This window comes from Rattus norvegicus, chromosome 14 (genome assembly GCF_036323735.1).
Source record: "Rattus norvegicus strain BN/NHsdMcwi chromosome 14, GRCr8, whole genome shotgun sequence".
NCBI classification, from domain to species: domain Eukaryota; kingdom Metazoa; phylum Chordata; class Mammalia; order Rodentia; family Muridae; genus Rattus; species Rattus norvegicus.
Window position 1 is genome coordinate 108,933,684 of NC_086032.1, and position 22,249 is coordinate 108,955,932.

Genomic DNA, 22,249 nt, shown 5'->3' on the forward strand with positions numbered 1-22,249 from the left:
TAAACTAAAATAGGAAAATGGGAGAATGGTAATAAGTGATTTGTTTTCTGTAGTCCTAAAATAAGTACCTCTCCTATTAAGGATGCTAAGATGGTATTCCATCTAGACATCTATCAATATTGCCCTTTATACTGGAAGTGTTTATACTTTACTTATTCTATATTTATTTATTACATACTTTTTAATTTGTGTGCGTGAGGAATGCATATACTATCCTATGCCTATGGAGTTCAGAGGGAGGGAGTCAGTTCTCCCCTTTCATCATGTAGGTTCTGGGGATTAAATTTAGTTTATCAGTCTTGGCAGCAAGCATCCTTACCCACTAAGCTATTTCACTGGCTTGCTTATTTATTTATTTATTTATTTATTTATTTATTTATTTAGAGACAGAGTCTTACTGTAGCTCTGTAGCTCTGGGTAGTCTGGAACTCAGAGATTTGCTTGCCTGCTTCACCTGAGTGCTAGGATTAAAGGCATCCACCACTGTACCTAGTGTCTTTGTTTATTTTTATTAATTATGCTAGGTGATATGTAAGAGTAGCCTGCCGTTTTAACTGTATTTGGAAATTACTCAGGCTATAGATTCTCTCTCCCTCTCCCTCTTTTGGCCTGGAAAAGGAAATAAACAACAGGCATTAATTTTTATTTGCATTAATCTTTTTGAAAACTAAAATTTGTATTTATATATATGTCAGTGCTTTGCTTGCATACCCATGTGCATGCCTGGCGCTCTCAGTGGTCAGAAGAGAAAGTTGTATCCCATGGAATTAGAGACACAGAGGGTTATAAGCCATTGTCTTGATAGTGGGAACTAAACCTGGGCTCTCTTAAAGGGCAACAAGTTCTCTTATCCACTGAGCCATCTATCCAGCCCCTAATCTTTAAAAAAACAACACAACACACTTCTCATTATCCTTATTTTTGAGAATTTTTTTAATTAATTGGACTTTATATTTGCAGTACAGCATGGACCAGAGTACCTCTCTCTATAGTGCTTGTTATGTTGTGAGGAAAGACAGATAATAAATACAGAAAAAACATTAAGCAGGATTATTTCACTTTTGAGGAAATAAAGCCCATGTGGTATTGTACATGTTTTCCTAACTTTACATACTGAATGCTCAAAGCTTGAACAGTGCTATAGTCAGCTTGAACTATACTTGGCAGCAGTTTTTACTCTGAAGGAGTTACAGGTAGTAATCTGTTGCCTGATGTGGATACTAGGAACTAAACTCAGGTCTCTTATAAGAGGTGTGTGCTCTTAGCCCCTGAGCTATCTATTTAGACTCTGCACATTAATTTTTGAGGCAGAATCTCTCAATGAACTTAGAGCTTATTGATTAGGCTAGGCTATTTGGCCAGTAAGTTTTAGAGTTCATTCTGTGGTGGACAAGGAAACATCAGTGCTGGCATTCCAAACTTGGTCTTCATGCTGGTGTAGCAAACACTTTTACTAACTGAGCTTTGTCCCAGTGCCAAGATAGCCTATTGTAAAATGAAGATGGGTGATTGAGGCCCAGGGTTATGGATTTAAGTTGCACTCAGTAACATGTTTCTTTGCAGATGTGGTTTCATGTTAAGATTATAGGTTCTATGAAGTTGATGGACTAATTAAACATTGTGATTTTGGCATGCTGGAATGTTACAGATAGACAAAATTATCTAGGACTATCTTTAGTTTTTAAAAATAATATCCATTTATCAACCCCCCACATCTGTATCTGGGCTATCATCCTTTTAGCTACTGGGTAAAAGTTTTGGAGGCTACTAATGTAATAGGCTGTTAGCTTGCAGAAACCCAAAGATAAGAATGTCATCAGTTAACATCTAAAACCGGTAGTAAGCATTTTCTGTCTTTCTGTAATCCAAATATCTGATATTTTCACCAATGTATTTGGAAAATATGTTCGTGTATGATATGCTTTTGGTCTATGAATATAAAAGTTCATGTGCCTGTTTTCATACTTGAACAAGGTAACCTGAATCCATGTCTCCAGACCATGGTCATTGATATTTGGCTCAAAATATCTCTTATTCCCATTGACACAAGGGCTGTATTTTGCATTGATAAAGCTTGATAATGTAATCTGTTTGACACAGGCTTTTCTGACTTTTATGAACCACTCTTTTGGGATTTGGCCTTACCAAACTTAGCTCAATTTAATCAGTCTTCTACCAAGAACTATGTAGTTTTGTTTTTCCTCTTAGTTGTCAGTAAAACTCAGAATAGTTTGCTACCTATCACTGTAGTAAGTGATAATAATAAGTCAAGTCATTATTCATAAGTGAAACTATACCTGTGTCAACAGATGTTTGGCTTACTCTTGTCACTGCTACATAGATGGCTGACCCAATTCCAGCTCACATGGTCCCAGCTCTCAGGTATAACCAAGAACTCACAAGGTTTATGGAAGATGTATGTAATCACAGTGTTTGCCATTAGGGAGTCTTTCATGCTTCCTTTGTTCAAAGTTTAGTAAGTATGAGGCACAGAAACTACTCTGCCTTCAATAGAAAAATGAGCAGAAGCTAAGGCATAGAGAGCTGAGACATTTTCAAGTAGCATTCTCATCAGGAAAGGAAGAAAGTCAGAGTAATAGTTGAGTTCATTACAAAACTAAAAGTTTCCTTTGGTAAAATTTACACAGTGATGTGAGGAAGCAAATTAATCATTGAAACATCAAACCAATTTATATTGGGTTCAGATAGGCTAACCTTGAACTCAGATTCATTTTGTTTTAGCCTATCTAGTACTAGAATTGCAAGTGTACAGCCTTTTACCTGGCTGAACTCTTTTTTAAGTTATCGTTGAATCTGTTTGTATGTTCATGTGTTGGCATGTGTGTGCATGATGTATGTTTGAGAGGGTGAGCGTACAATGGTGCATGCGTGGCAGTAGACAACTTTGTGTAGTTGGTTCTCTCTTTCCACCTTTATGTGGATGCCAAGTATAGAACTCAGGTTGCAAGGCTTATGTTTCTAGTGCTTTTGACCACTGAGCCAGCTCACTGAAAACCTTAGAATGATATTTTGATGCTTTTACTATATTTATAGCAACTTTTTAGTACATAAATAGCAAAGTGATTGCATATCTACCTGTGTTTATTGTTTCATAAAATTCAAATTGTACTCATAATTCCATTGAGACTCACTAAAAATTAGGTCATCTATCCTTGTTTCATAGTTATTGAATCTGAGTCATAGAGAATTTAAGTAGCCTGCCTAAAGTGTAATCCAAATTATAACTGGCAAAGCCAGGATTGTAGCCTAACTCTTCTAATTCCAAATCTTCTAACTCTTAATGTTACCTTTTTGAACCAGTGTTTTGGGGTTTTGTTTTGTTTTTTATTAGAACTTTTATCCAAGTCACTGTCTAAACAGAATTCTTTTCAGTGTTCTAGTAAGTTAGTACAGAGAACATCCCACGATGACACTAACTGGTTGCCAAGGGCACTCCACTGAGTCACTTGGTGCAAACTTGTTTCCCCCTTTACTTCTGCTATAAGGATAGACAGTAATGTAAGGTGCAAAGTGAAGTACACAATGCTAGGGGAGCTGGGTCTGTGGATCCAGCTTAATAGAGATCCAAACTCATTATTAGGATAAGTTCTGTTCTATTCACAGGAAGTAAGCTCAAGTGACACAACTTAAAATTTTAGGCTGAAGAGTAATCAGCTTCCAGAGCACTGATCATCCTTTCTTGAACACACACAAAGCAGAGCCTTGGAATTTGATTACCAGCTCCACGTCTTCTAACTCTGACTTCATTTTTGATTCCTCTCACAAGAGAAGCTACTCTGCAGAAGAAAACTTGAATCACATTGAAGAGTTTCTTTCTATAGAGATACAGAGTTTCATATTTCTAGAACAAATGAGATTTCCCAAAGGAAATGGAAGCTATCCAGTTGTTTCTCTTTTAGTTTTATGCCATTAATTCTTGTATGAAATTCTGAAATGTTGGTTCTTCATACTTTCCTCTGTAACTTTGTGGTCAGTGTTATGAAATCACTGTCAGGTTCTTCATCTTTTTCATCCAAAGTTTGATTGAAGATCAAGTTTGAAGGTCCTAGCACAGGAGCTAGTGACTTTGTTAGTCTCCATTCCAAGTCTACAGAGCCCATATCTTTCTAAAGGCATGCTGGTTACTCTTTCTGCTCTGGCAAATGCACAGAGTGAACTTCAAATGTTCACATTCAGATGATATTTCCTTTAAGTTTCTGCAGCATTAGTGATTTGCACAGAGTTCATAGAAACTGTATCCACTCGAGCAGAGACACTTTGTTCATGACGGCAGTGAGAGCCAGCTTAGTTTTATATGAGTAAGATTTTGCATGCATACAGCATATTGAACATAAAGACCACTCACAGGGTTTGTGTTTTGTGAAATATTCATTAAATAGTTAAATACTGTTGGAAGTGAGGATGCCAGGGCCTCAATGATGTTTGTCCTGGAAGCTGACCAGGTGAATATCACAACCTGTGTAAGTGTACCAATGAAGACACACCTTAAACATAATAATGTCTATAATAGTACTTTGATTCACCTTTACTTTTACATGCAGTCTCAAGATACCTTCCAAGTCTTTTTCCAGGCATAAAATAGATAGGAAGCCTATTGCCTATCTGTTTGATCCGTATAAGCAGAAAAATTCTCAAATAAATGAAAGATAGGCTACTTTGGATAGTGGCAAAAGGCAGTCTTGGCCAGTGAATCAATTTCCAGATTTGAGCCAGTTTGTAGATCCAGAACCCCTTTAATGAAGAGGTGGCCAGGTTCCCTAAGGAAGGATCTTGATAAGACATCTAAAAGTTTTGCTGTTAGCCTTTCTCCAGTTTTTTCCCAGAGAAACCTATGGCCTTTTACAAGGGTAACTGTACACGGGGGGAAAGGAAATAATAAGACTTTCTGAAGTCTGTTGGATATTGGTTCTGAATTAACACTGATCTCAGGAGATACCAAGAAATATTGTGGCCTTCCAGTTAAAGTAGGGGCTTATGGAAGGCAGGTGATTAATGGAGTTTTGCCTGATGTCTGACTCACAGTAGGTTCAGTAGGTCCCCAAACACATCCTGTGGTCATTTCCCCAGTTCCAGAATGTATAATTGGGATAGATATACTAAGAAGTTGCCAGAATTCTCACATTGATACCCTGACCTGTGGAGTGAGGGCTATTATATTTGGAAAGGCTAAATGGAAACCTTTAGAGTTGCCTTTGCCAAAGGAAATAGTGAATCAAAAACAATATTGTATTCCTGGAGGAATTGCAAGAAGTACTGCCACCATCAAGAACTTGAAAGTCACAGGGTGGTGGTTCCCACCACATCTCCCATTAACTCTGCTACCTGGCCAGTCCAGAAGTCAGATGGATCATGAAGAATGACAGTTGACTATAGAAAACTAAATCAGGTAATAACTCCTATTGCAGCTGCTGTACCAGATGTAGTTTTGTTACTTGAGCAAATTAACACATCTCCCAGTACCTGGTATACAGCTATTGATCTAGCAAATGCCTTCTTTCCAGTACCTGTCCATAAGGGCCACCAGAAGCAATTTGCTTTCAGTTGGCAGGGCCAGCAGCAGTATACTTTTACAGTTTTGCCTCAAGGATATATTAACTCTCCTGACCTATGTCATAACTTAGAAGGGATCTTGTTTGTACCAAGTGAGTAGGAAGTAGCAACCACTTTGGACTCATTGGTAACATATGTGTGTATCAGAGGATGGGAAATAAACCCAACCAAAATTCAAGGACCATCTACATCAGTGAAATTCTTAGGAGTCCAGTAGTGTGGGGTATGCAGAGATATTCCTTCTAAGATGAAATATAAGTTATCGCACCTGGTCCCTCCCAACACCAAGAAAGAAACACAACGTTTAGTGGATCTATTTGGATTCTGGCAACAGCACATTCCCCACTTGGGTGTGTTACTCAGGCCCATTTATCAAGTGACTTGGAAAGCTTTGTGTGGGGCCTGGAACAGGAGAAGGCTCTTCATCAGGTTCAGACTGCTGTGCAGGCTGCTCTACCTCTCGGACCATGTGATCCAGCAGACCGGATGGTACTTGAGGTGTCGGTGGCAGATAGAGGTGCTGTTTGGAGCCCCTGGCAGGCCTCTGTAGGTGAATCACAGAAGAGACCTTTGGGATTTTGGAACAAAGCTCTATTTGCAGACAACTTTTCTCCCTTTGGAAAACAGCTCCTCCAAATTTTATCTTCTCATTCCAAACCCTCCCCCCATCCATCCATAGCTATATATTCTATTTACTTTTCCTGATCTGTTCCCACTAGTCCCTATATGTGACCTTTGTGGTTCTTGGATTTTAGCTTGCACAGTGTTGATTTACAGCTAATATCCATGTTTAAGCAAATGCATACCACATTTCTCTTTCTAGGTCTGCGATGCCTCACTCAAAAGTATTTTTCTAGCTCTATTATTTACCTGCAAATTTCATGATTTCATTTTTTTAAAAAATGACTGACTAATACTCCATTGTGTAAATGCACCATATTTCATTCATTCTTCTGTGGGGGAATATCTAGGTTGTTTCTAATTTCTGGCTATTATGAATAGAACATGGTTGAGCAAGTATTTTTGTGGTAGGATGAAGTGTCCTTTGGGTGTATGGCTAAGAGCAGTATTGCTGAGTCTTGATTGATCCCCATCTTAGTGAGGAACCAGTGTGTGGGATGATTGCATTGCACAGGTGAAGGCAGGTACAAGATAGAAGGAGGCCTGTCATAGGACAAGAAGGAAGGATGGCGGGAGAAAAGTTTGAGGGAAGTGGAGGAGCTGGAGGAGACAGAAGAGAAGCTGCAGAGAGAACATGGAGGCTGATGTTAAGATCCACCTGTGGTTTTACAGGATGGAAGTGTAGGGTTTGTATGTTTTAGGACAATTATGTCTTATCAATTGGATCAGAGGTTATTGTGTTGTGGTTCTTTCTTGTGGAGAATTGAGTTTGGGAGAATGTGTGGCGGCACAGACACTGGGCTGCCAGAGAGTTGGGATGTGTGATTCTGGCAAGATATCTACGAGATATCATGGGGCACTGCAGTGCTGGACCTAATGGGTAAAAAGAAGGCCAATTAATATAACTTTACAACAACACCACTGCACTGTTTTTCATAGTGGCTGTACAAGTTTGCACTCTCACCAGAAATCCATGATAGATCCCTTTACTCCACATTGTCCCCAGCATGAGGTGTCACTTGTTTTATTATCTTACTCATACTGATGGGTGTAACACGAAATCTCAAAGTAGTTTTTATTTACATTTCCCTGATGAACTTTGTGTTGTGGTTTGCCCTGGAGTTATCTGTATTTTGATGCTAATTCCACTGCCCCAAGGACAGCTGCCCTTTTACATACTCAGGAATCAGGTGACTTCACCAGAACCTTCTCCCCATTGAATTTGTAAAGTACAGGTGAGGGGCAGGTACAGGACAGAAGGAGGCCTGTCATTGGAGGAGAAGGAAGGATGGGCAGGAGAGAAGTTTGAAGGAAGAGGAGGAGACTGGAAGAGAAGGAGAGACAGGAATAGAGAGAGGGGAGAAGCCATGGCAGGTGATGTTAAGATTCTGCTCTGTGTAAAAAAAAAACCTCATAGAAAAAAAAAAAAAAGAAGTTCAAGGCCAGTCTGAGTAGCAAAGGACTGGACATGTATCTCAATGGCACAGTATCTATAGTGCAAGACTATAAATTAAAGCATCAGTATGAAGAAAAAAAAAAGATTCTGCTCTGTGTATTTACAGGTTGTTATCAATGTTCCTAAGGGATGGATGGTACCGGGCTTTGTATGTTTAAGTGGGCAGTTATATCATATCAATTGGATCTAAGATTATTGTGTTGTGTATTCTTTTATGTGGGGGTTTGAGTGTAGGAAAGTGCGGCTGGGATGTGTTTCCGCCCAGATATCTAGCAGATATCTTGGGCACTGCGGTGCAGGACCTAGCGAGGTAAAAGACAACCACACTTTTTTATTAATATATATTTACAACAACATTGCTTTGTGTTTTTCAGTTGTTTGAGTTTCTCCCTTTGAGAATTATAAGAAATAAAGGGGAAGAGGTGATTAGATAGCTCAGTGGATTAGGCACTTGCCACCAAGTCTTTTATTCTGATTTTGTTCTCTGGTACCCACATAATGGAAGGAGAACACTGATTCCTTCAAATTGTCCTCTGACCTGCATCCATATACATACTCCTATTTTTCTTTTTCTTTACATCATAGATGCATAGATTTGTACACCAGAGGGTTTTTTTGTTTTGTTTTGTTTTATTTCTGTTTTTGTTTTTTGTTTTACTCTAGGGACCAAATCCCAGGGCCACATGCTAATCAGATGGTGCTTTTTTTATTAAACTGTACCCCTAACCCAATGTCAGAAGTTTTGTTTCCTTTAGTAGACTGTGTGTGTGTTTAAATTGTACCAGTGGTTTGTACTTAAGGGTTGGTAATTAATCTCTAGTTTTATGGGATGAATCTCTACATAGATTATTATTTCCCTCTCTAGTGGTGGGGATTGAAACATGGACCTTGTGCATGCTAGGCCAATGCTGTAACAACTTAATTATCCACCCCTGGGATTTTTGTTGTTTTTGTTATTTGGGTGATTTATCTCTTCTCATCATTCATTCACTCATCCGTGTGTGTGCGTGCGTGTGTGTGTATGTGTGTGTGTGTGTGTGCGTGCGTGCGTGCGTGCGTGCGTGTGTGTGTGTGTGTATGCATGTGTGTATGCATGTGTGTATGCATGCATGTATACCTATGGACTCAGGGATATTGGTTTTGTACTTTGGCTTATAGCTTTATACAATTTTATCATTATTGTCTTAAATATTCTTGGCTATATAGACTTCAATGTCCCTTCAAAATACTTGATTTCTTCTTTTCCGAGTACTTTTTTACTTTATGGCCCTATAAATATGCTTCACGTTCATTTTATATATTAGGCCCAATGCTGGAATCAGCCATTTTTATGAGACCTGGTTTCTTTTATTGAAGAATGATATTCTAAACCAAGATCTGGGGACTGAATACCACTGGTATATGATTGCCGTTAAGCCCTTTCTGGAATTAGAAAATGAAATTATTGATTATAACTCATATGTGCATAATTATAGTTATTTCTGCATATTAAGTTAGTACTTTTAAATGGTTTTGTGTCAATGTTTGGACTGCGAAATGGAAACTTTGGTTTTTTTGCAAAGTCAGTTTGCGGCACACAGGTGAAAGGATGCTATGCTTAAGCAGATGTGAAAGGGTACATAATGATTAGAAGGAAAATAAATATGACCCCACAGACAGTGGGAGGTAGAGCATTGGTTTGCCTTGTTCCACCTCACTAGTCTTCACTGTAGACACACATGTATTGGTTCAGCTTTCATTGCATTGCTGAGCTCTGCTTATGGTGACTTCATAGAGAGGAACTTGCCAAAGAAATTCTTGTGAGGTTCCTGTGGCTTCTTGCTGGTTGGGGAGCCTTGCAGTTTCTTTTGTATTGAACTGCCCTTGCTGATTCATGGATCGTGTCCATTGATTGGACTAGACTATAGCTGTTGGTTTGTGTGCAGTGTCTGCCAAGTGAAGTGGACTGCAGCTGTTGATTCAAGTGTGGTGTCTGCTGCTGGATTGAACTGCTGATAGCCTGACAAAGAAGATTAAAATCTCCCCCTAAGAAATATTGTTAAACAGGTCTACTTCTCCCATGTCCATAACTTTTCTAATACCTTTAGTGGGTGATGGGCTAGAGGAGAGGTTGAACACTTATTAAAGTAAGCTGAGAAAAATTTTTTGCCTACAAGATTGTAAACTAGAATTACATTCTAGATTCATTCTTCATTCTGGCTTTTCCATGGTTTAAATGAAATCTCCATTTCCAGCAAATCTACAGTGCATGGTTTGATGTAGTCTGTGCATAAATATAGTTTTAGAATTGTTCATCAATATCTTGTAAATAAAAACCAACCCATTATCAGCTCCTAGACAGTGTTCATATAGTTATGTATTATTTATAATCATAACATTATTTCCAAAATTATGTCCCCTCCTTCTTATAGAGTTTATGATATGTTTTAAATACAATTAGATTCTTTTTGTCACAGTCTATACTCTTTTTTTTTTTGATTCCTCCTTCCTCCTACATAGTTGATTTAAAAAACAAGAAAGAGGCCATTGATATGGTTTTGCTGTCAAGATTGATGACCTGTTTGACCCTTGACTCCCACAGGTTGTTCTTCACATGAGTGCTATGGCACATGAATGTACACATGCACGCATGTGTGCAGACAACTAAATACGTGGTATAATGTAAAAAATTAAATGAATGGATTAAGAATTAATCTTCCTTTCCTTCAGTGGTGTAGCACATTCTTACTCCTTCCCCCAAAATTCCTTTCTTCTCATGGTCTGCTACCTTGGCCTAGGTGTCCTGTTGTCAGATGCCATGTCTGAGTCCTGGCACTTTCTTTGGGAGGTGCTTTCTTCTTTGTGCTTGTAGCATTACCACGTTATTTTGCTTTTCCAACTTTTAAAGAATGGTTTTTATTGCACAAAGACCTTATGCTCCTCTCCATATTGGTCCTCTTTTATTTTTTGTCTTCTAAATTTGTTTGCTATTTTTACCTTTCTTACCTGTTATCAGCAACCAGAGTCACTTTATCAAGTTTAAAACTAACAAGTAGTTCTAGCAACAATTTTTGTTGAAATTATATTGCATTTTCTAATTATTTGGGGAAGAATTATTTGTTTAATGTTGAAATTTTAAACTGTTACCAATTGTATACAGTGTTTCTAGTTTCTCATGTCTTTATATCTAAAACTATAAGTTATACCTGAAATACTCTCAGTAAACTGATCTGATTAAGCATCCAATTCTGATCACTTCTGCAACATTTTCTGTGATAAAGCACTTTGGTGAGTATCTTATGAAATGTGAGGCTGTATTTGTGAATACTTACAAACTGTGTTTTGAATGTTTAGGCTTAGACTGCCTCTTCATCAGTGAGTTACAATTATAAGAATTACTTAAAATAGATGACTAGTTTTGTCAGGAGAGTTAATTTCAATTGTATTATTCAAGAAAAATATCATTGTTTTGTTTATTCTTACTTGTCGAAGTGCCTTCACCATTTATCTTTGAATTTTTGGGGCTTACAATTTTTTATATATAAAAGCAGAGATAAGAAGAAACCTCTTACTATTATTGCTGAGCATTTTAATATATATATATATAATTTACATAATTTTCATGTTAACTAGAACCTTTAGTTTTTAATCAGAATTTTCAACTTAAATTAACTCCTAAGTTTTTTGTCAATTGTATGAAACTGTTTAATAACTGTTTCTTTGAAATGTTTTTCTTTCTTTTATAAGTACAATCTTCTTTAACTACTAAATGATGGTCTTAAATTAGAAAGGGACTATATAAGGACTGGGAAGACAGTTGGTAAAGTACTTGTCTCAGGGCTTACCACCAAAAAATAGACAAAATAGTATAGAGAGTTGATACTTTCCTAGTTCTAATATTTTTTTCTTTATTCCCCTTCCTAACCGTTTCCTGTCCATAAGCCACCATTCCCTCCCCTCCCCCTCCCCCATACAGGTATTCCCAAGGACCAAGGGCTTCCCCTTCCCCTGGTACCCCAACAAGGCTATTCTCTGCTACACATGCAGTTAGAACCCTGGGTCAGTCCATGTATAATCTTTTGATAGTGGTTTAGTCCCTGGAAGCTCTGGTTGGTTGGCATTGTTGTTTTTATCGGGTTGCAAGCTCCTTCTTTCAATCCTTCCTCTAATTCCCCCAAAGAGGGTCCTATTCTCAGTTCTGTGGTTTGCTGCTAGCACTGACCTCTGTATTGGACATGCTCTGGATGTGTCTCTCAGGAGAGATCTATATCCGGTCCCTTTCAGCAGGCATTTTTTAGCTTCATCAATCTTATCTAGTTTTGGTGGCTCTGTGTGTGTGTGTGTGTGTGTGTGTGTGTGTGTGTGTGTGTGTGTGTGTATGGGCCACATGTGGGTCAGGCTCTGAATGGCCATTCCTTGAGTCGCTGCTCTAAACTTTGTCTCCATATCCCCTCCTATGGATATTTTGTCCCCTTTTAAGAAGGAGTGGGAGCATCCGCATTTTGGTCATCCTTCTTTTTGAGCTTCCTGTGGTCTGTGGATTATGTCTTGGATAATTCGAGCTTTTGGCTAATATCCACTTATCAATGAGTGCATACCAAGTGTGTTTTTCTGTGATTGAGTAACCTCACTCAGGATGATATTTTCTAGTTCATTCCATTTGCCTGTGAACTTCATGAAGTCATTGTTTTTGATAGCTGATTTACTACTCCATTGTGTGGATGTACCACATTTTCTGTATCCATTCCTCTGTTGAAGGGCATCTGGATTCTTTCCAGCTTCTGGCTATAGTGAGTATGTGTCTTTGTTGTATTTTATTTTTGTATTTTATGCATCTTTTGGGTATTTGCCTGAGAGAGGTATAGCTGTGTCCTCAGGTAGTGGAATGTCCAATTTTCTGAGGAACCTCCAGACTGATTTTCAGAGTGGTTGTACCAGTTTGCAATCCTACCAACAATGGAGGCGTGTTCCTCTTTCTCCACATCCTCGCCAGCATCTGCTGCCACCGGAGTTTGGCTGTGACATCTGTCACCCCATTGATCTCCAGGGTTGATTCAGCTGATCTGGCTTACTAGGCGGGTGTCCCCTTCCTCCCTCACTGCTCCATGTGTGTCCCTCCCGAAGCTGCATGCTCGGTCGAAGAGGATGACCTTCCCTGAGTAGAGGAGGACCGGTCTTCGGTCAAGGGTATATGAGTAGCTGCGCTCCCCTGCTAGAACCTCCAAACAAGCTCTCAAGGTCCTAGTTCTAATATTTTTAAGCTTATTATAAATCTAAAGGTTTTTGTGTCTTTTATTTGGGAATGATATGGTCTAAGTTGGCTAGAAACCCCTAATAAATAGATAGGCATCAAGGAGGTGAAGCAAACCATAATAATAAACAACAACAACAACAATAATAATAATAATAATAATAATAATAATAATAATAATAATAGTGATAAGAACAACAACAGCAACTGCAACAAATTGGTGCCCAAAGTAGGGCAAGAAATAACTTGTGGTTCCAAGGAGGTCATAGGTCAAATTAAGGTACAGCTGTACCCCTGGCTGACTGTAATCCAGGCCTTCCTTGCTACGTTTTCACCCAGAGCTGGGACACTCAGCCTCTGAGCCAAACAAACACAGGACTGGCAGGGGCCTCAGAGGCTGTGGAGCTCTCTACATGCCTCCTAGAGCTGAGGGTTGACAACCACTCATTGCCTAATTAGCATGCATTCTGACACTATCTGGAACCTTGCAAGGCTTGGGGGGAAAGTGTTTCAAAATATGAAATTTTAACTTGGTTCTAAGTAACTTCTTGTCCCATGCTGGGGCAGTTATTGTTATTATGGATGTTTCTTCACCTCCTTGATGCCTTATCTCTTCATGAGGGGCTGCGACATGAACGTGCAAGCTGCATGCCTCCTACAGTCCAGCTCATGAGAGTTAACATGAAATAGGGTGTCATGCTGCTCTGAACCACCAACCAGTTTCCTTAAGATGTGGGGCTAATGAGGTATCTAGATAGGCCCCAAGTGTTTAATCAATAAGCTTTCCTTCCAGGGCATCCCTTCCTACAAAAGGTATTTAATCCCTGGTCCACCCTGAATAAGACATATGCATCTTCATCTACCATGAATAGAACTGTTGGGACAAGCAAGGACTGTCTCCTTCATCAAGGACCACCACAGGGGAGGCCCTCCTCAGTGCAGGAGCCATGCCTAAGTCTCTTGGTACTCACTTGGAGCTAAATTGGATTCTGCCCTGCCCTGGAGACTCCCATTCCCAACTCCTCGAGGTCCCCAGTGGCGTACACTAGAGGATGGCAACCACTGTTCTCAATTTCATGAGGTTCCCAGTGGCGTCTGGGTGCCCAGGAGTTTGAGAACCACAGCATCCATCCCAGCCCCTGTGGTTTCTCACCTGGAGAAATACATGTTGAAACCCCTATCATAGACTGTTTTGCCTTGCCTGAGTGGCATGTTGGCACCCCAGTGGTGAGGAAAGACCACAATGTAACATTTGTCAACATAAAAATGATTATATGTTCAATGATAATAGTGACTTTATATATACTCTTCGAAAAAAGTCAAAATTGAGCAGACCTGCACAAAAAGGGGCTGCCAGGTTGGATCTGTTTATACTTATACTTCAAACTGCTGGACAAAATGTATATTATGTTGGGAGAAGGGCTTTATATTTGTGTTAACAGAAAAGTAGAAAAGGCTTTGGGGGATCTAATCCAAAATATTAAGGATCAGATTTGATAGAGGGAGACCTCTGGAAGATCATAGCTACAGACAGGAGGAAAAGAAAAATAAAAAGGCCCAAACGGGTAGGGTAATGTGTAATACCTAAGACCCTCCATTAAACTACTCTGAAACTGACTGGGATGTGTATATGTCTCCAGCAAGAGCTTCAGCTGTACATAGCCAATGGATTTTGTTGGCTACATAGTCCTCAAGACTCATCATGCCATCCTTTCATATGGCATAGATAAAAAGTTATATCGCAGTTTTGGTTACAATCCAAACTAGCCCAAGAAAGATAGATGTCTTTCACCTGCTCAAACAAAGAACAAACATTTGATCGTTATCTGATCTATATTCATTTCATATTCCCTACATTGTTATCACAAAAATGCAAGTTACATTTAATAGTTTATATATTTTCAGATGAAAAGGACCAAATGCCAATAGGTTGGAAGATCCTGGCGAATGCTGAGACTCTGACATTTTTGTTCCAGCATCCTTCTTTGTCCAGCCTGACTTTACAAATATCTAAACTTTCACAGCACCTGGAGACTAGATAAGAAATGTCGCAGCTGGCTTTCTTAAGACTTAACCATTTTTTCTAATTTTTCTTGGGCTCCCAAAAGAAATCTTATGCCCCAAATCATCAGGAAGCAATTTCAAAAAGACCATCATCCAAGTCCCTTAGGTTGGGGTGGATAGTTTTAGTCATTTTATGAGTTATGGCTATATTGTCACTTAAGGGGATGGTTACAAAATAGTTATGGTCTTGGGAACGGAGAAAACAATAGGTAGCTTAGACCAGGGGTTTCTCTCTTTTCTTTCCATTTCTCTACCCTTTTTTCTTAGGTAAAAGGAAGAGGATTGAGAAGAAAATGGGGGTATAGAGATATCATAGGAATAATAGCATAAAAGGATAGATTATTGACTCTACTCTTCAATAATTATATATTTTTTGTTTGCATTGATATGGATTATTGTATATTGATACAGGCTTATGGTTTTCATTGGTATAAATCTTTGTATTTTGATATAAAATTAATGTTGATTGTGGTTCATCATAACTTATGTATGTTTCAACACTTAAAGCTATTGTACCTGTGCACTCATTTAAAAACATAAAGTTTAGCCCTAATCCTTTTAACAGCTACTACTGTAAACTTTTTAGGATGGTTAAGAAATATTAATTAATAGTCAAACTCGTGGTCATGTCAGATATTAATCTAGCCAGATACTAGTCATATCAGATACTAGTCACATGTTTGAACAGATAATAAATATCTAGAAACAAGCAACATTTGCTTGTTCAGATATGCTATGAATAGATAGATGGTCTTCAGAAACCTCAGAGACCCAGAATATGACATTTAAAGGTTTTTTTACTTAAGTCCTTTTTGACATTGAAACATGTCAGCTCCTGGCAGCATCCCATTTGACTTTGGGGGGAAAAGAAGGATGAGCATTGAAGAATCTCCATTAGGAGATGGTTTATAATGTAGCAAGCTGCAACTTGGCAAAGAAAATGCCTTATTCCCTCTTCAGACAGAATGCTGTCCGAAATGGGCAAACAAACACAGGCAAAGTCCATTGCTGAACTCTGCCAAGACAAGGTAAACAAATCCTTTATATTTCTTGCTTCACAAAAATGTCTGTCAGATACACTAGGCCAGAAGGCTAAAGATGGATGCGTCAACATTATAGAGACAATTCGGGGAACTGTTCAGGCAGCCATTTCTTTGTATTTTCTATAGCTTTGGAAGCTGCTTGTCTTTATTTTCTACTTACTCAGGTAATATTTATTCCTTCTCAGGTCTCTGATGGGGTTGAAATCCAGATAGCAATAGTCTCACAATTAAACTTTAATTATAAAAGGTCTAAGAAAATATTTTGGAGTCTTCAAGTTATTTTAAAGATGATAAATAAAGGTAAGAAGGTCTAGAAGATGTTTTATGAAGGTTGGAGGAAATTATAAATGGTGTTTTAAGGATGGTAATTGTAAGTTATAGGAGAAAATTTAAATTTTTAAGATGATGATGAGAAAATGATTTATGTACAGAACTCTAAACTAACCAAGATAGGATAGATAGTAGTGTACTTTCTTCTAAGTTGCCAAATGTAAGTAGACTGGACTTTTGTGAATACATATTACACCATAGATTTCATAATTATGTCACAATTGTTCCTACTATATATTGTTTATTATTGAAAGAGAAAGAGCATTTTTATTTAGACAAAAAGGGGAAAATATAGGAGGTTGGTCTGGTATCACTATGTATTCAAATGCTAACTTCTGGCCCATGAGATGTGGTTGATTTGGAGATCCTCACGTACATCAAATAATGTTATGTAAGCCTTGCTATACCCACGTTATCCCTAATTGGTCAATAAAGATGCCTACAGCCTGGGCTGGGGAGAAGAGAATGGGACAGAACAAAGATTCCTGGGCTTGAGGTCTTGGGCAGGACCAATGAGGAGAGTGAGGAAGAAGAAAGAGGAGTGGGGGAGGAGGAGGAAGAGGAGGAGGAGGAGGCGGTGGCGGCAGAGGAGGAGGAGGCGGTGGCAGTGGCAACAGCAGGAGTGGCAATTGAGAATGTTCCTGAGACACAATGGCAAAGACCATATCCTCAACTAAAAACCAACTTCTATCATCTGTCTCCTCCTCCATCCTCTTTTTTGACAGAGGAAAAGACAGCTTTCATACTCAGGAGATAAAAACTTCCATTACTAGCAGAATAAAGATTTAAATTCTTACTTGGGGTTCACATAGGGACAAAGCTAGGTTCCCACATAGATTTTAGGATCAAACAAGTCCTCCTTCAAATTCTTCCTACCACTGAATCCGCCATTTGATGGGCGATGAGGATTGTAATCCCTCAGTTTGTTTTATCAGCTATTAAATTGAGAACACTTTAATCTTATAATCAGATTTCTCCTGAGAATGGGGTGTAAAACAGGCTATGCTGTGATTTGCACCTAACAGGAACAAATGGTGTTCCTGAGGACAAGACTTGAGGTTGTCATCTGACCTCTGAACAATGTTAACATATGTATATTCACTCCCTTTCCCTTACACATGTGCACATGTGAAGTTGAATAAAATATTAAAAACTGAATAGAAGGAAGTAATACTAGAGTTTTTTCTCATTGAAAATTGTAAATAGGGGCTGGAGAGATGACTCAGCGGTTAAGAGCACTGAATGCTCTTTCAGAGGTCCTGAGTTCAATTCCCAGCAACCACATGATGGCTCACAACCATCTGTAATGGAATCCAATACCCTCTTCTGGTGTGTCTGAAGATAGCAATAGTATACTCATATACATAAAATAAATATAAAAAAGAGAAAATTGTAAATAAATTTGGAAATAAAACCACATTCATTAATATTTCACTAAGTCTTGCTTAAGCAAATCTTTGACAGTGTATCCATATCAAATCTTGCCTTTCAGCTCTTGCCACTCCCCTCTTCTGCTCCACAATACTTTAGAATTATAAAACCTGAAGTTGTGTGAGAATTCTAAGTAGTAGTGAGAAAACTCCAAGAAAACATGACAAGAGTCCTTTGATGTCAGTCTCTTTAGAACATAGAATTATGTTTTTATGCTCCTCCCACGTTTAATGGATAGGAGTGAATTTACAACTTTTTATTGCCCCTAGGGAAAAATATGTTATTGCCATGTGAGCCTTGTCCTTGTAATTGTACACTAATATGACTCTTCTTAAACCTTGGAGTATTGTCTGATTGTCTGATGCTATGAATGAACTTGGCTATTGCATGAGACTTTAGTCCTCCTTATTTACTGGCCACTTTCTCCCAGGTCCCATTGCCTCTAGAGTGTTAACAGTATTTGGGCATAGTTTCTATGGCAAGAATACCAAAGAGCTGTTCACACTGGAATCCTTCCTCATAGAGCTGTCCCTTGACTCACTGGTACTTTACAGTTTGATTCAATTTCTCATATAGTCTTTGATTTTCATGTCTAAGAAGTAGGACTGATAATCTTTTGGTCACTGGGTTTCCCTTCCTCCACAGATTCATCTGAAAACTACATTAAGACCAAGACTTTTGAGGGCTTCTGTGCATTACATCTTGCTGTGAGTCAAGGACATTGGAAAGTCACACAGATTCTTTTGGAAGCTGGAGCAGATCCTAATACAACCACTTTAGAAGAAACCACACCATTGTTTTTAGGTGATGTATACTATTTTTGGTACAGGTGTACTTTTAAAATGTTTTTGTTAGAGAAACTGTTATAGGATGTTTCTTCTTCCTTTGAATTTTGAAACTGAAAAGCTATCTTTAAAGATTTTTCTCTTGTTTTTCTACCTTTGGGTGGTAATGGTATTTGAAAATGTTTATTTAAAGCTGCAAAACCCATTATGAATTGAAACTGCCCTGTTGTACAAGGCAGTGCTGAAGACCAATGAGTTTTTATTGGAGCAGTCATTGCAAGGTTATCTGCTAAGGTCTTGTGTGCTATTTCTTAGTATTAAAAGATTAAGGTTCCCTGGAAGGAATCATTTGTTGCCTGTAGATCACAAGTCAGATTTCTACAGTGAGGAACTTTTAATTCCTTAAGGTAAGTTGTTCTATTCCAATAACAATATTTTTTCTTTTTATTCTGTTGTCATATATGGTTCTCTTAAGATTTTAGGAACATATTTTCCCCATAAGGTTGACTGAGAGATGTGGAAATTCAAAGGATGCCTTTGAAGTAGAATTAGTATAACTATTCTCCAGTTTTGGTCCTACCACATATAATTTGTATGATCACTTATATGCCTGTTGCTTCATTTATAACATGAAAGTATTTTATCTATGTAGACTTTGTTATTCACATGAGAATAAAATATCTGTAGAAAATACTTATTTGTGAATATGAAATATTTGTTTAAAAATTTCACATAGGGTGGGGTTGGGGATTTAGCTCAGTGGTAGAGCGCTTGCCTAGGAAGCGCAAGGCCCTGGGTTCGGTCCCCAGCTCCAAAAAAAAGAACCAAAAAAAAAAAAATTTCACATAGGGTAAAGTTCAGTTTAAAGGGGTATGTGTGTCTTACACCTGCATATGAGAGCATGTGCATATATAGAGAAGAAGAAGTGGGACATCCTGCTCTTATCATTTTCTACATTATTTATGTGACACAGATTTACCTTACGGAACCTTAGTCATCTTTTCTCTGCTACCATACCCCTGACGCACACCCATGCCGTGCACGTCACTGTTGCACAGCCGTGCCTGGGGTTTTATGTAGGTGCTGGAAATCTGAACACAGGGCCTGACACTTGTGTAGCAAGGACTCTAAGCTGCTCAGCCATGTCCTGAGCTCCAGTGTTTAAGACTTTTGAGAGTCAGTGAGGCTGCAACATCATTTTGCCACCTACAAATTCCATCTTCCTGATTTTTGTTTTCGTTCTGTGCCAGGGTCTCCCTATGTAGTTAAGGTTGTGGCCTTGAACTAAAGGTGATCGTCCTGTGTCTGTCTCCCAAGGACTAGGGTTCCAGGCATGTGGCTACCATTCCAGTCTTTATGCCAGTTTTAATTTCTCATCCCCAGCTCCATCCATGAGAGCCACTGATGTTTGTCCCCTAGTTAACTTTTCACAGAATGTCATGGATATGTGGAACAATGTTTAAGATTCTTTTTTTTTAATAAAACAAAACAGCATAATGTTTTTAGAATTCATCTATATTGTTGGATGTATTGATGTCCTATCTCTTTTTATTGATGGCTATAGAGGATATTTAATCCAACATTATGGCTGCCAGGGCAAGGAATCACATATGAGAAGAACTTCTAGGTTTGTGTGATGTAACCGGAATGCAGACACACATCCCTTTAATCCCAAACAATGACCTCTAATTGAGGGGCAGACAAAGTGATGAATTAGAAAGATTTGACAGAATGAGTCACAGACAGGATATGCCTAACTCTAAGGAAAACAGACAGGAAAGAGAAGATACTTAAGAGCAGAGATAGTGAGAGAGGGCAAGAGGGAGAGAGGGAGAGAGGGCAGAATGGAGGGAAGGAGGAAGAGAGGAAGGGGTTGAGAGGTGTAGGTATTATATGTGTGTATGGCAGTTTCACCAGGACAGTTTTACAGGGACAAGTTGCAGATGGAACCAGCTAGACACAGGTGAAGATACAACGAGCCAGAGCATGAGAAGGAGCCAGAAGATTAGAGCAGATTGCCAGAGTTAGCATGAGGTCAAGCAGAGCCTCATGCTCTGAGAAACCAAGAGAAGCTGGATTAAGCCGGTCAGTTTGGAAGAATAGATTGTACAGAGGCTAGAAGCTTGTAGGCCTAGGCATAGGGATAGTTAGAATAGAGAAGGAAATACTCTGGGCTCAGCCTAAGCTGTGTATTTGCACAGCTTGGGTATGGCTCTCATCTCATTACTTCATCTGAGGAAATAAAAGTGACATTTACAATGGAAAGTACTGTATCTCATTATGTAGATGTACCATTCTTTACACATTTGAATTGCCTTTAGTGTTTGGTGAATATGTAAATCTGATATGAATATTTGCATTCAGTTTTGTGTGATTGTGTTTTCACTTTTCTAGCTGTGCTGAGTGTATACTTACCTCTGGAGAACATTCTGGAGTATGTTATAAGCTGCTATGCCCTTTTCCATTCCTTTGATTAGTATTTTAGAGTTTCAGCAGCTTCATATCCTCAACACTTGGTATCTATACCTTTCACAGCTAAGTGGGGGTCTAATAGTGTCTCATTGTAGTTTTAATTTATATTTTTAAATAACCAGTGATAGTAGTTTCTCATATAATTATTTGTGCTGTTTCCCTAATTAGATTATGGAAATAATTCTAGTACAAGTAATTCTCATATTTTTCATGCAAATTTGGTCTTTCACTTTTTTGTTTAAGCATTTTAGTTTTTCTTTGCATTTTTCCAAAATATTATTTTTCTAAACCCTTTTGAGATTAAGTTGTAGATTGGTCTTTTCATACTAAGATTTCCTGGATGTTTTGTATCAGGAAATTTTTAGATTTAATGTTTTCTTTGACCTATGTATCCGTTTTGTTGATCATATCTTAAGCATCTAAGATTTTCTTCCATCTCTTGATTTTGTTGGTAAAGCTTTTCTTTGTAGTTCCTGTTTGAATTCCTAAATTTTTCATTTCCATAATTCTTTCAGTTTGTATTTTATTGATTCTGTTTCCATTTTTAGGTTTTAATTGTTTTGATTCCTTCAACTGTTTGAGTTTTTGTGGCTTACTTTAGGAGAGTTATTAATTTTGTCCATTCCCCCCCACCCCCGCCGGATTTTGTTAAAGGATTTATTCATATCCTTTTTGAAGGCTCTATATCATTTTTTACATAATTGGTTTTAAGGAGTTTTTTTTCTTATGCTTCAGCAGTGTTGGAATATTCAAGGCCCCTATGGTAGGATGGCTGAGCCCTGATGAAAACATAGTGCCCTGACTGTTACTGATTGTGTTTTCACTGCAGCATCTGGTTGTCTGGGTTTAGGATGGTTATAAGTCTAGCTTGTGTTATCTAGTTTTGTCTTTGTCGAATGGATGATTTGTTCCTTTGTTTCCTCTGGATTTTCAGAGACTCTGATGCTTTTGTGTTGTCTGGCCTGCGCACTCAGTGTTGGTAGAGACTACCAGCTGGTGTTGGAGGCTGGAATACTGGGATAAATTGGGAGAGGGAAGGTTGAAGGAGTAGGTCCTGTGATTTCTTGAGGATGAGGTCAGAGATGATCATTGACTCTGTGTAGGATGACGTCATTACGCAGGTGAAGGCAGGTACAAGATAGAACAAGGGCTGTCATTGGACGAGAAGGAAGGATGTGTGGGAGAAAAATTTTAGAGAGAGGAGGAGACTGGAGTGAGAGGAAGAGTAGTGAAGAGAGCATGGAGT

At 38.5% G+C, this 22,249-nt stretch overlaps 1 protein-coding gene across 8 annotated transcripts in view; it reads left to right on the plus strand.

Annotated features, from left to right (window-relative positions):
• Positions 1–22,249, plus strand: part of Asb3 (ankyrin repeat and SOCS box-containing 3) — a 128,622-nt gene that overhangs the window by 73,366 nt on the left and 33,007 nt on the right. For 7 of the 8 annotated variants that reach the window (XM_039092258.2, NM_001108864.1, XM_063273444.1 and 4 more), the window contains exon 3: positions 18,392–18,550. In XM_039092258.2, the coding sequence (XP_038948186.1) occupies positions 18,392–18,550 (159 nt within the window). Of the gene's footprint in view, positions 1–16,170; positions 16,286–18,391; positions 18,551–22,249 lie in introns of all 8 variants that reach the window. The other variant, XM_063273445.1, reaches the window with a different exon arrangement.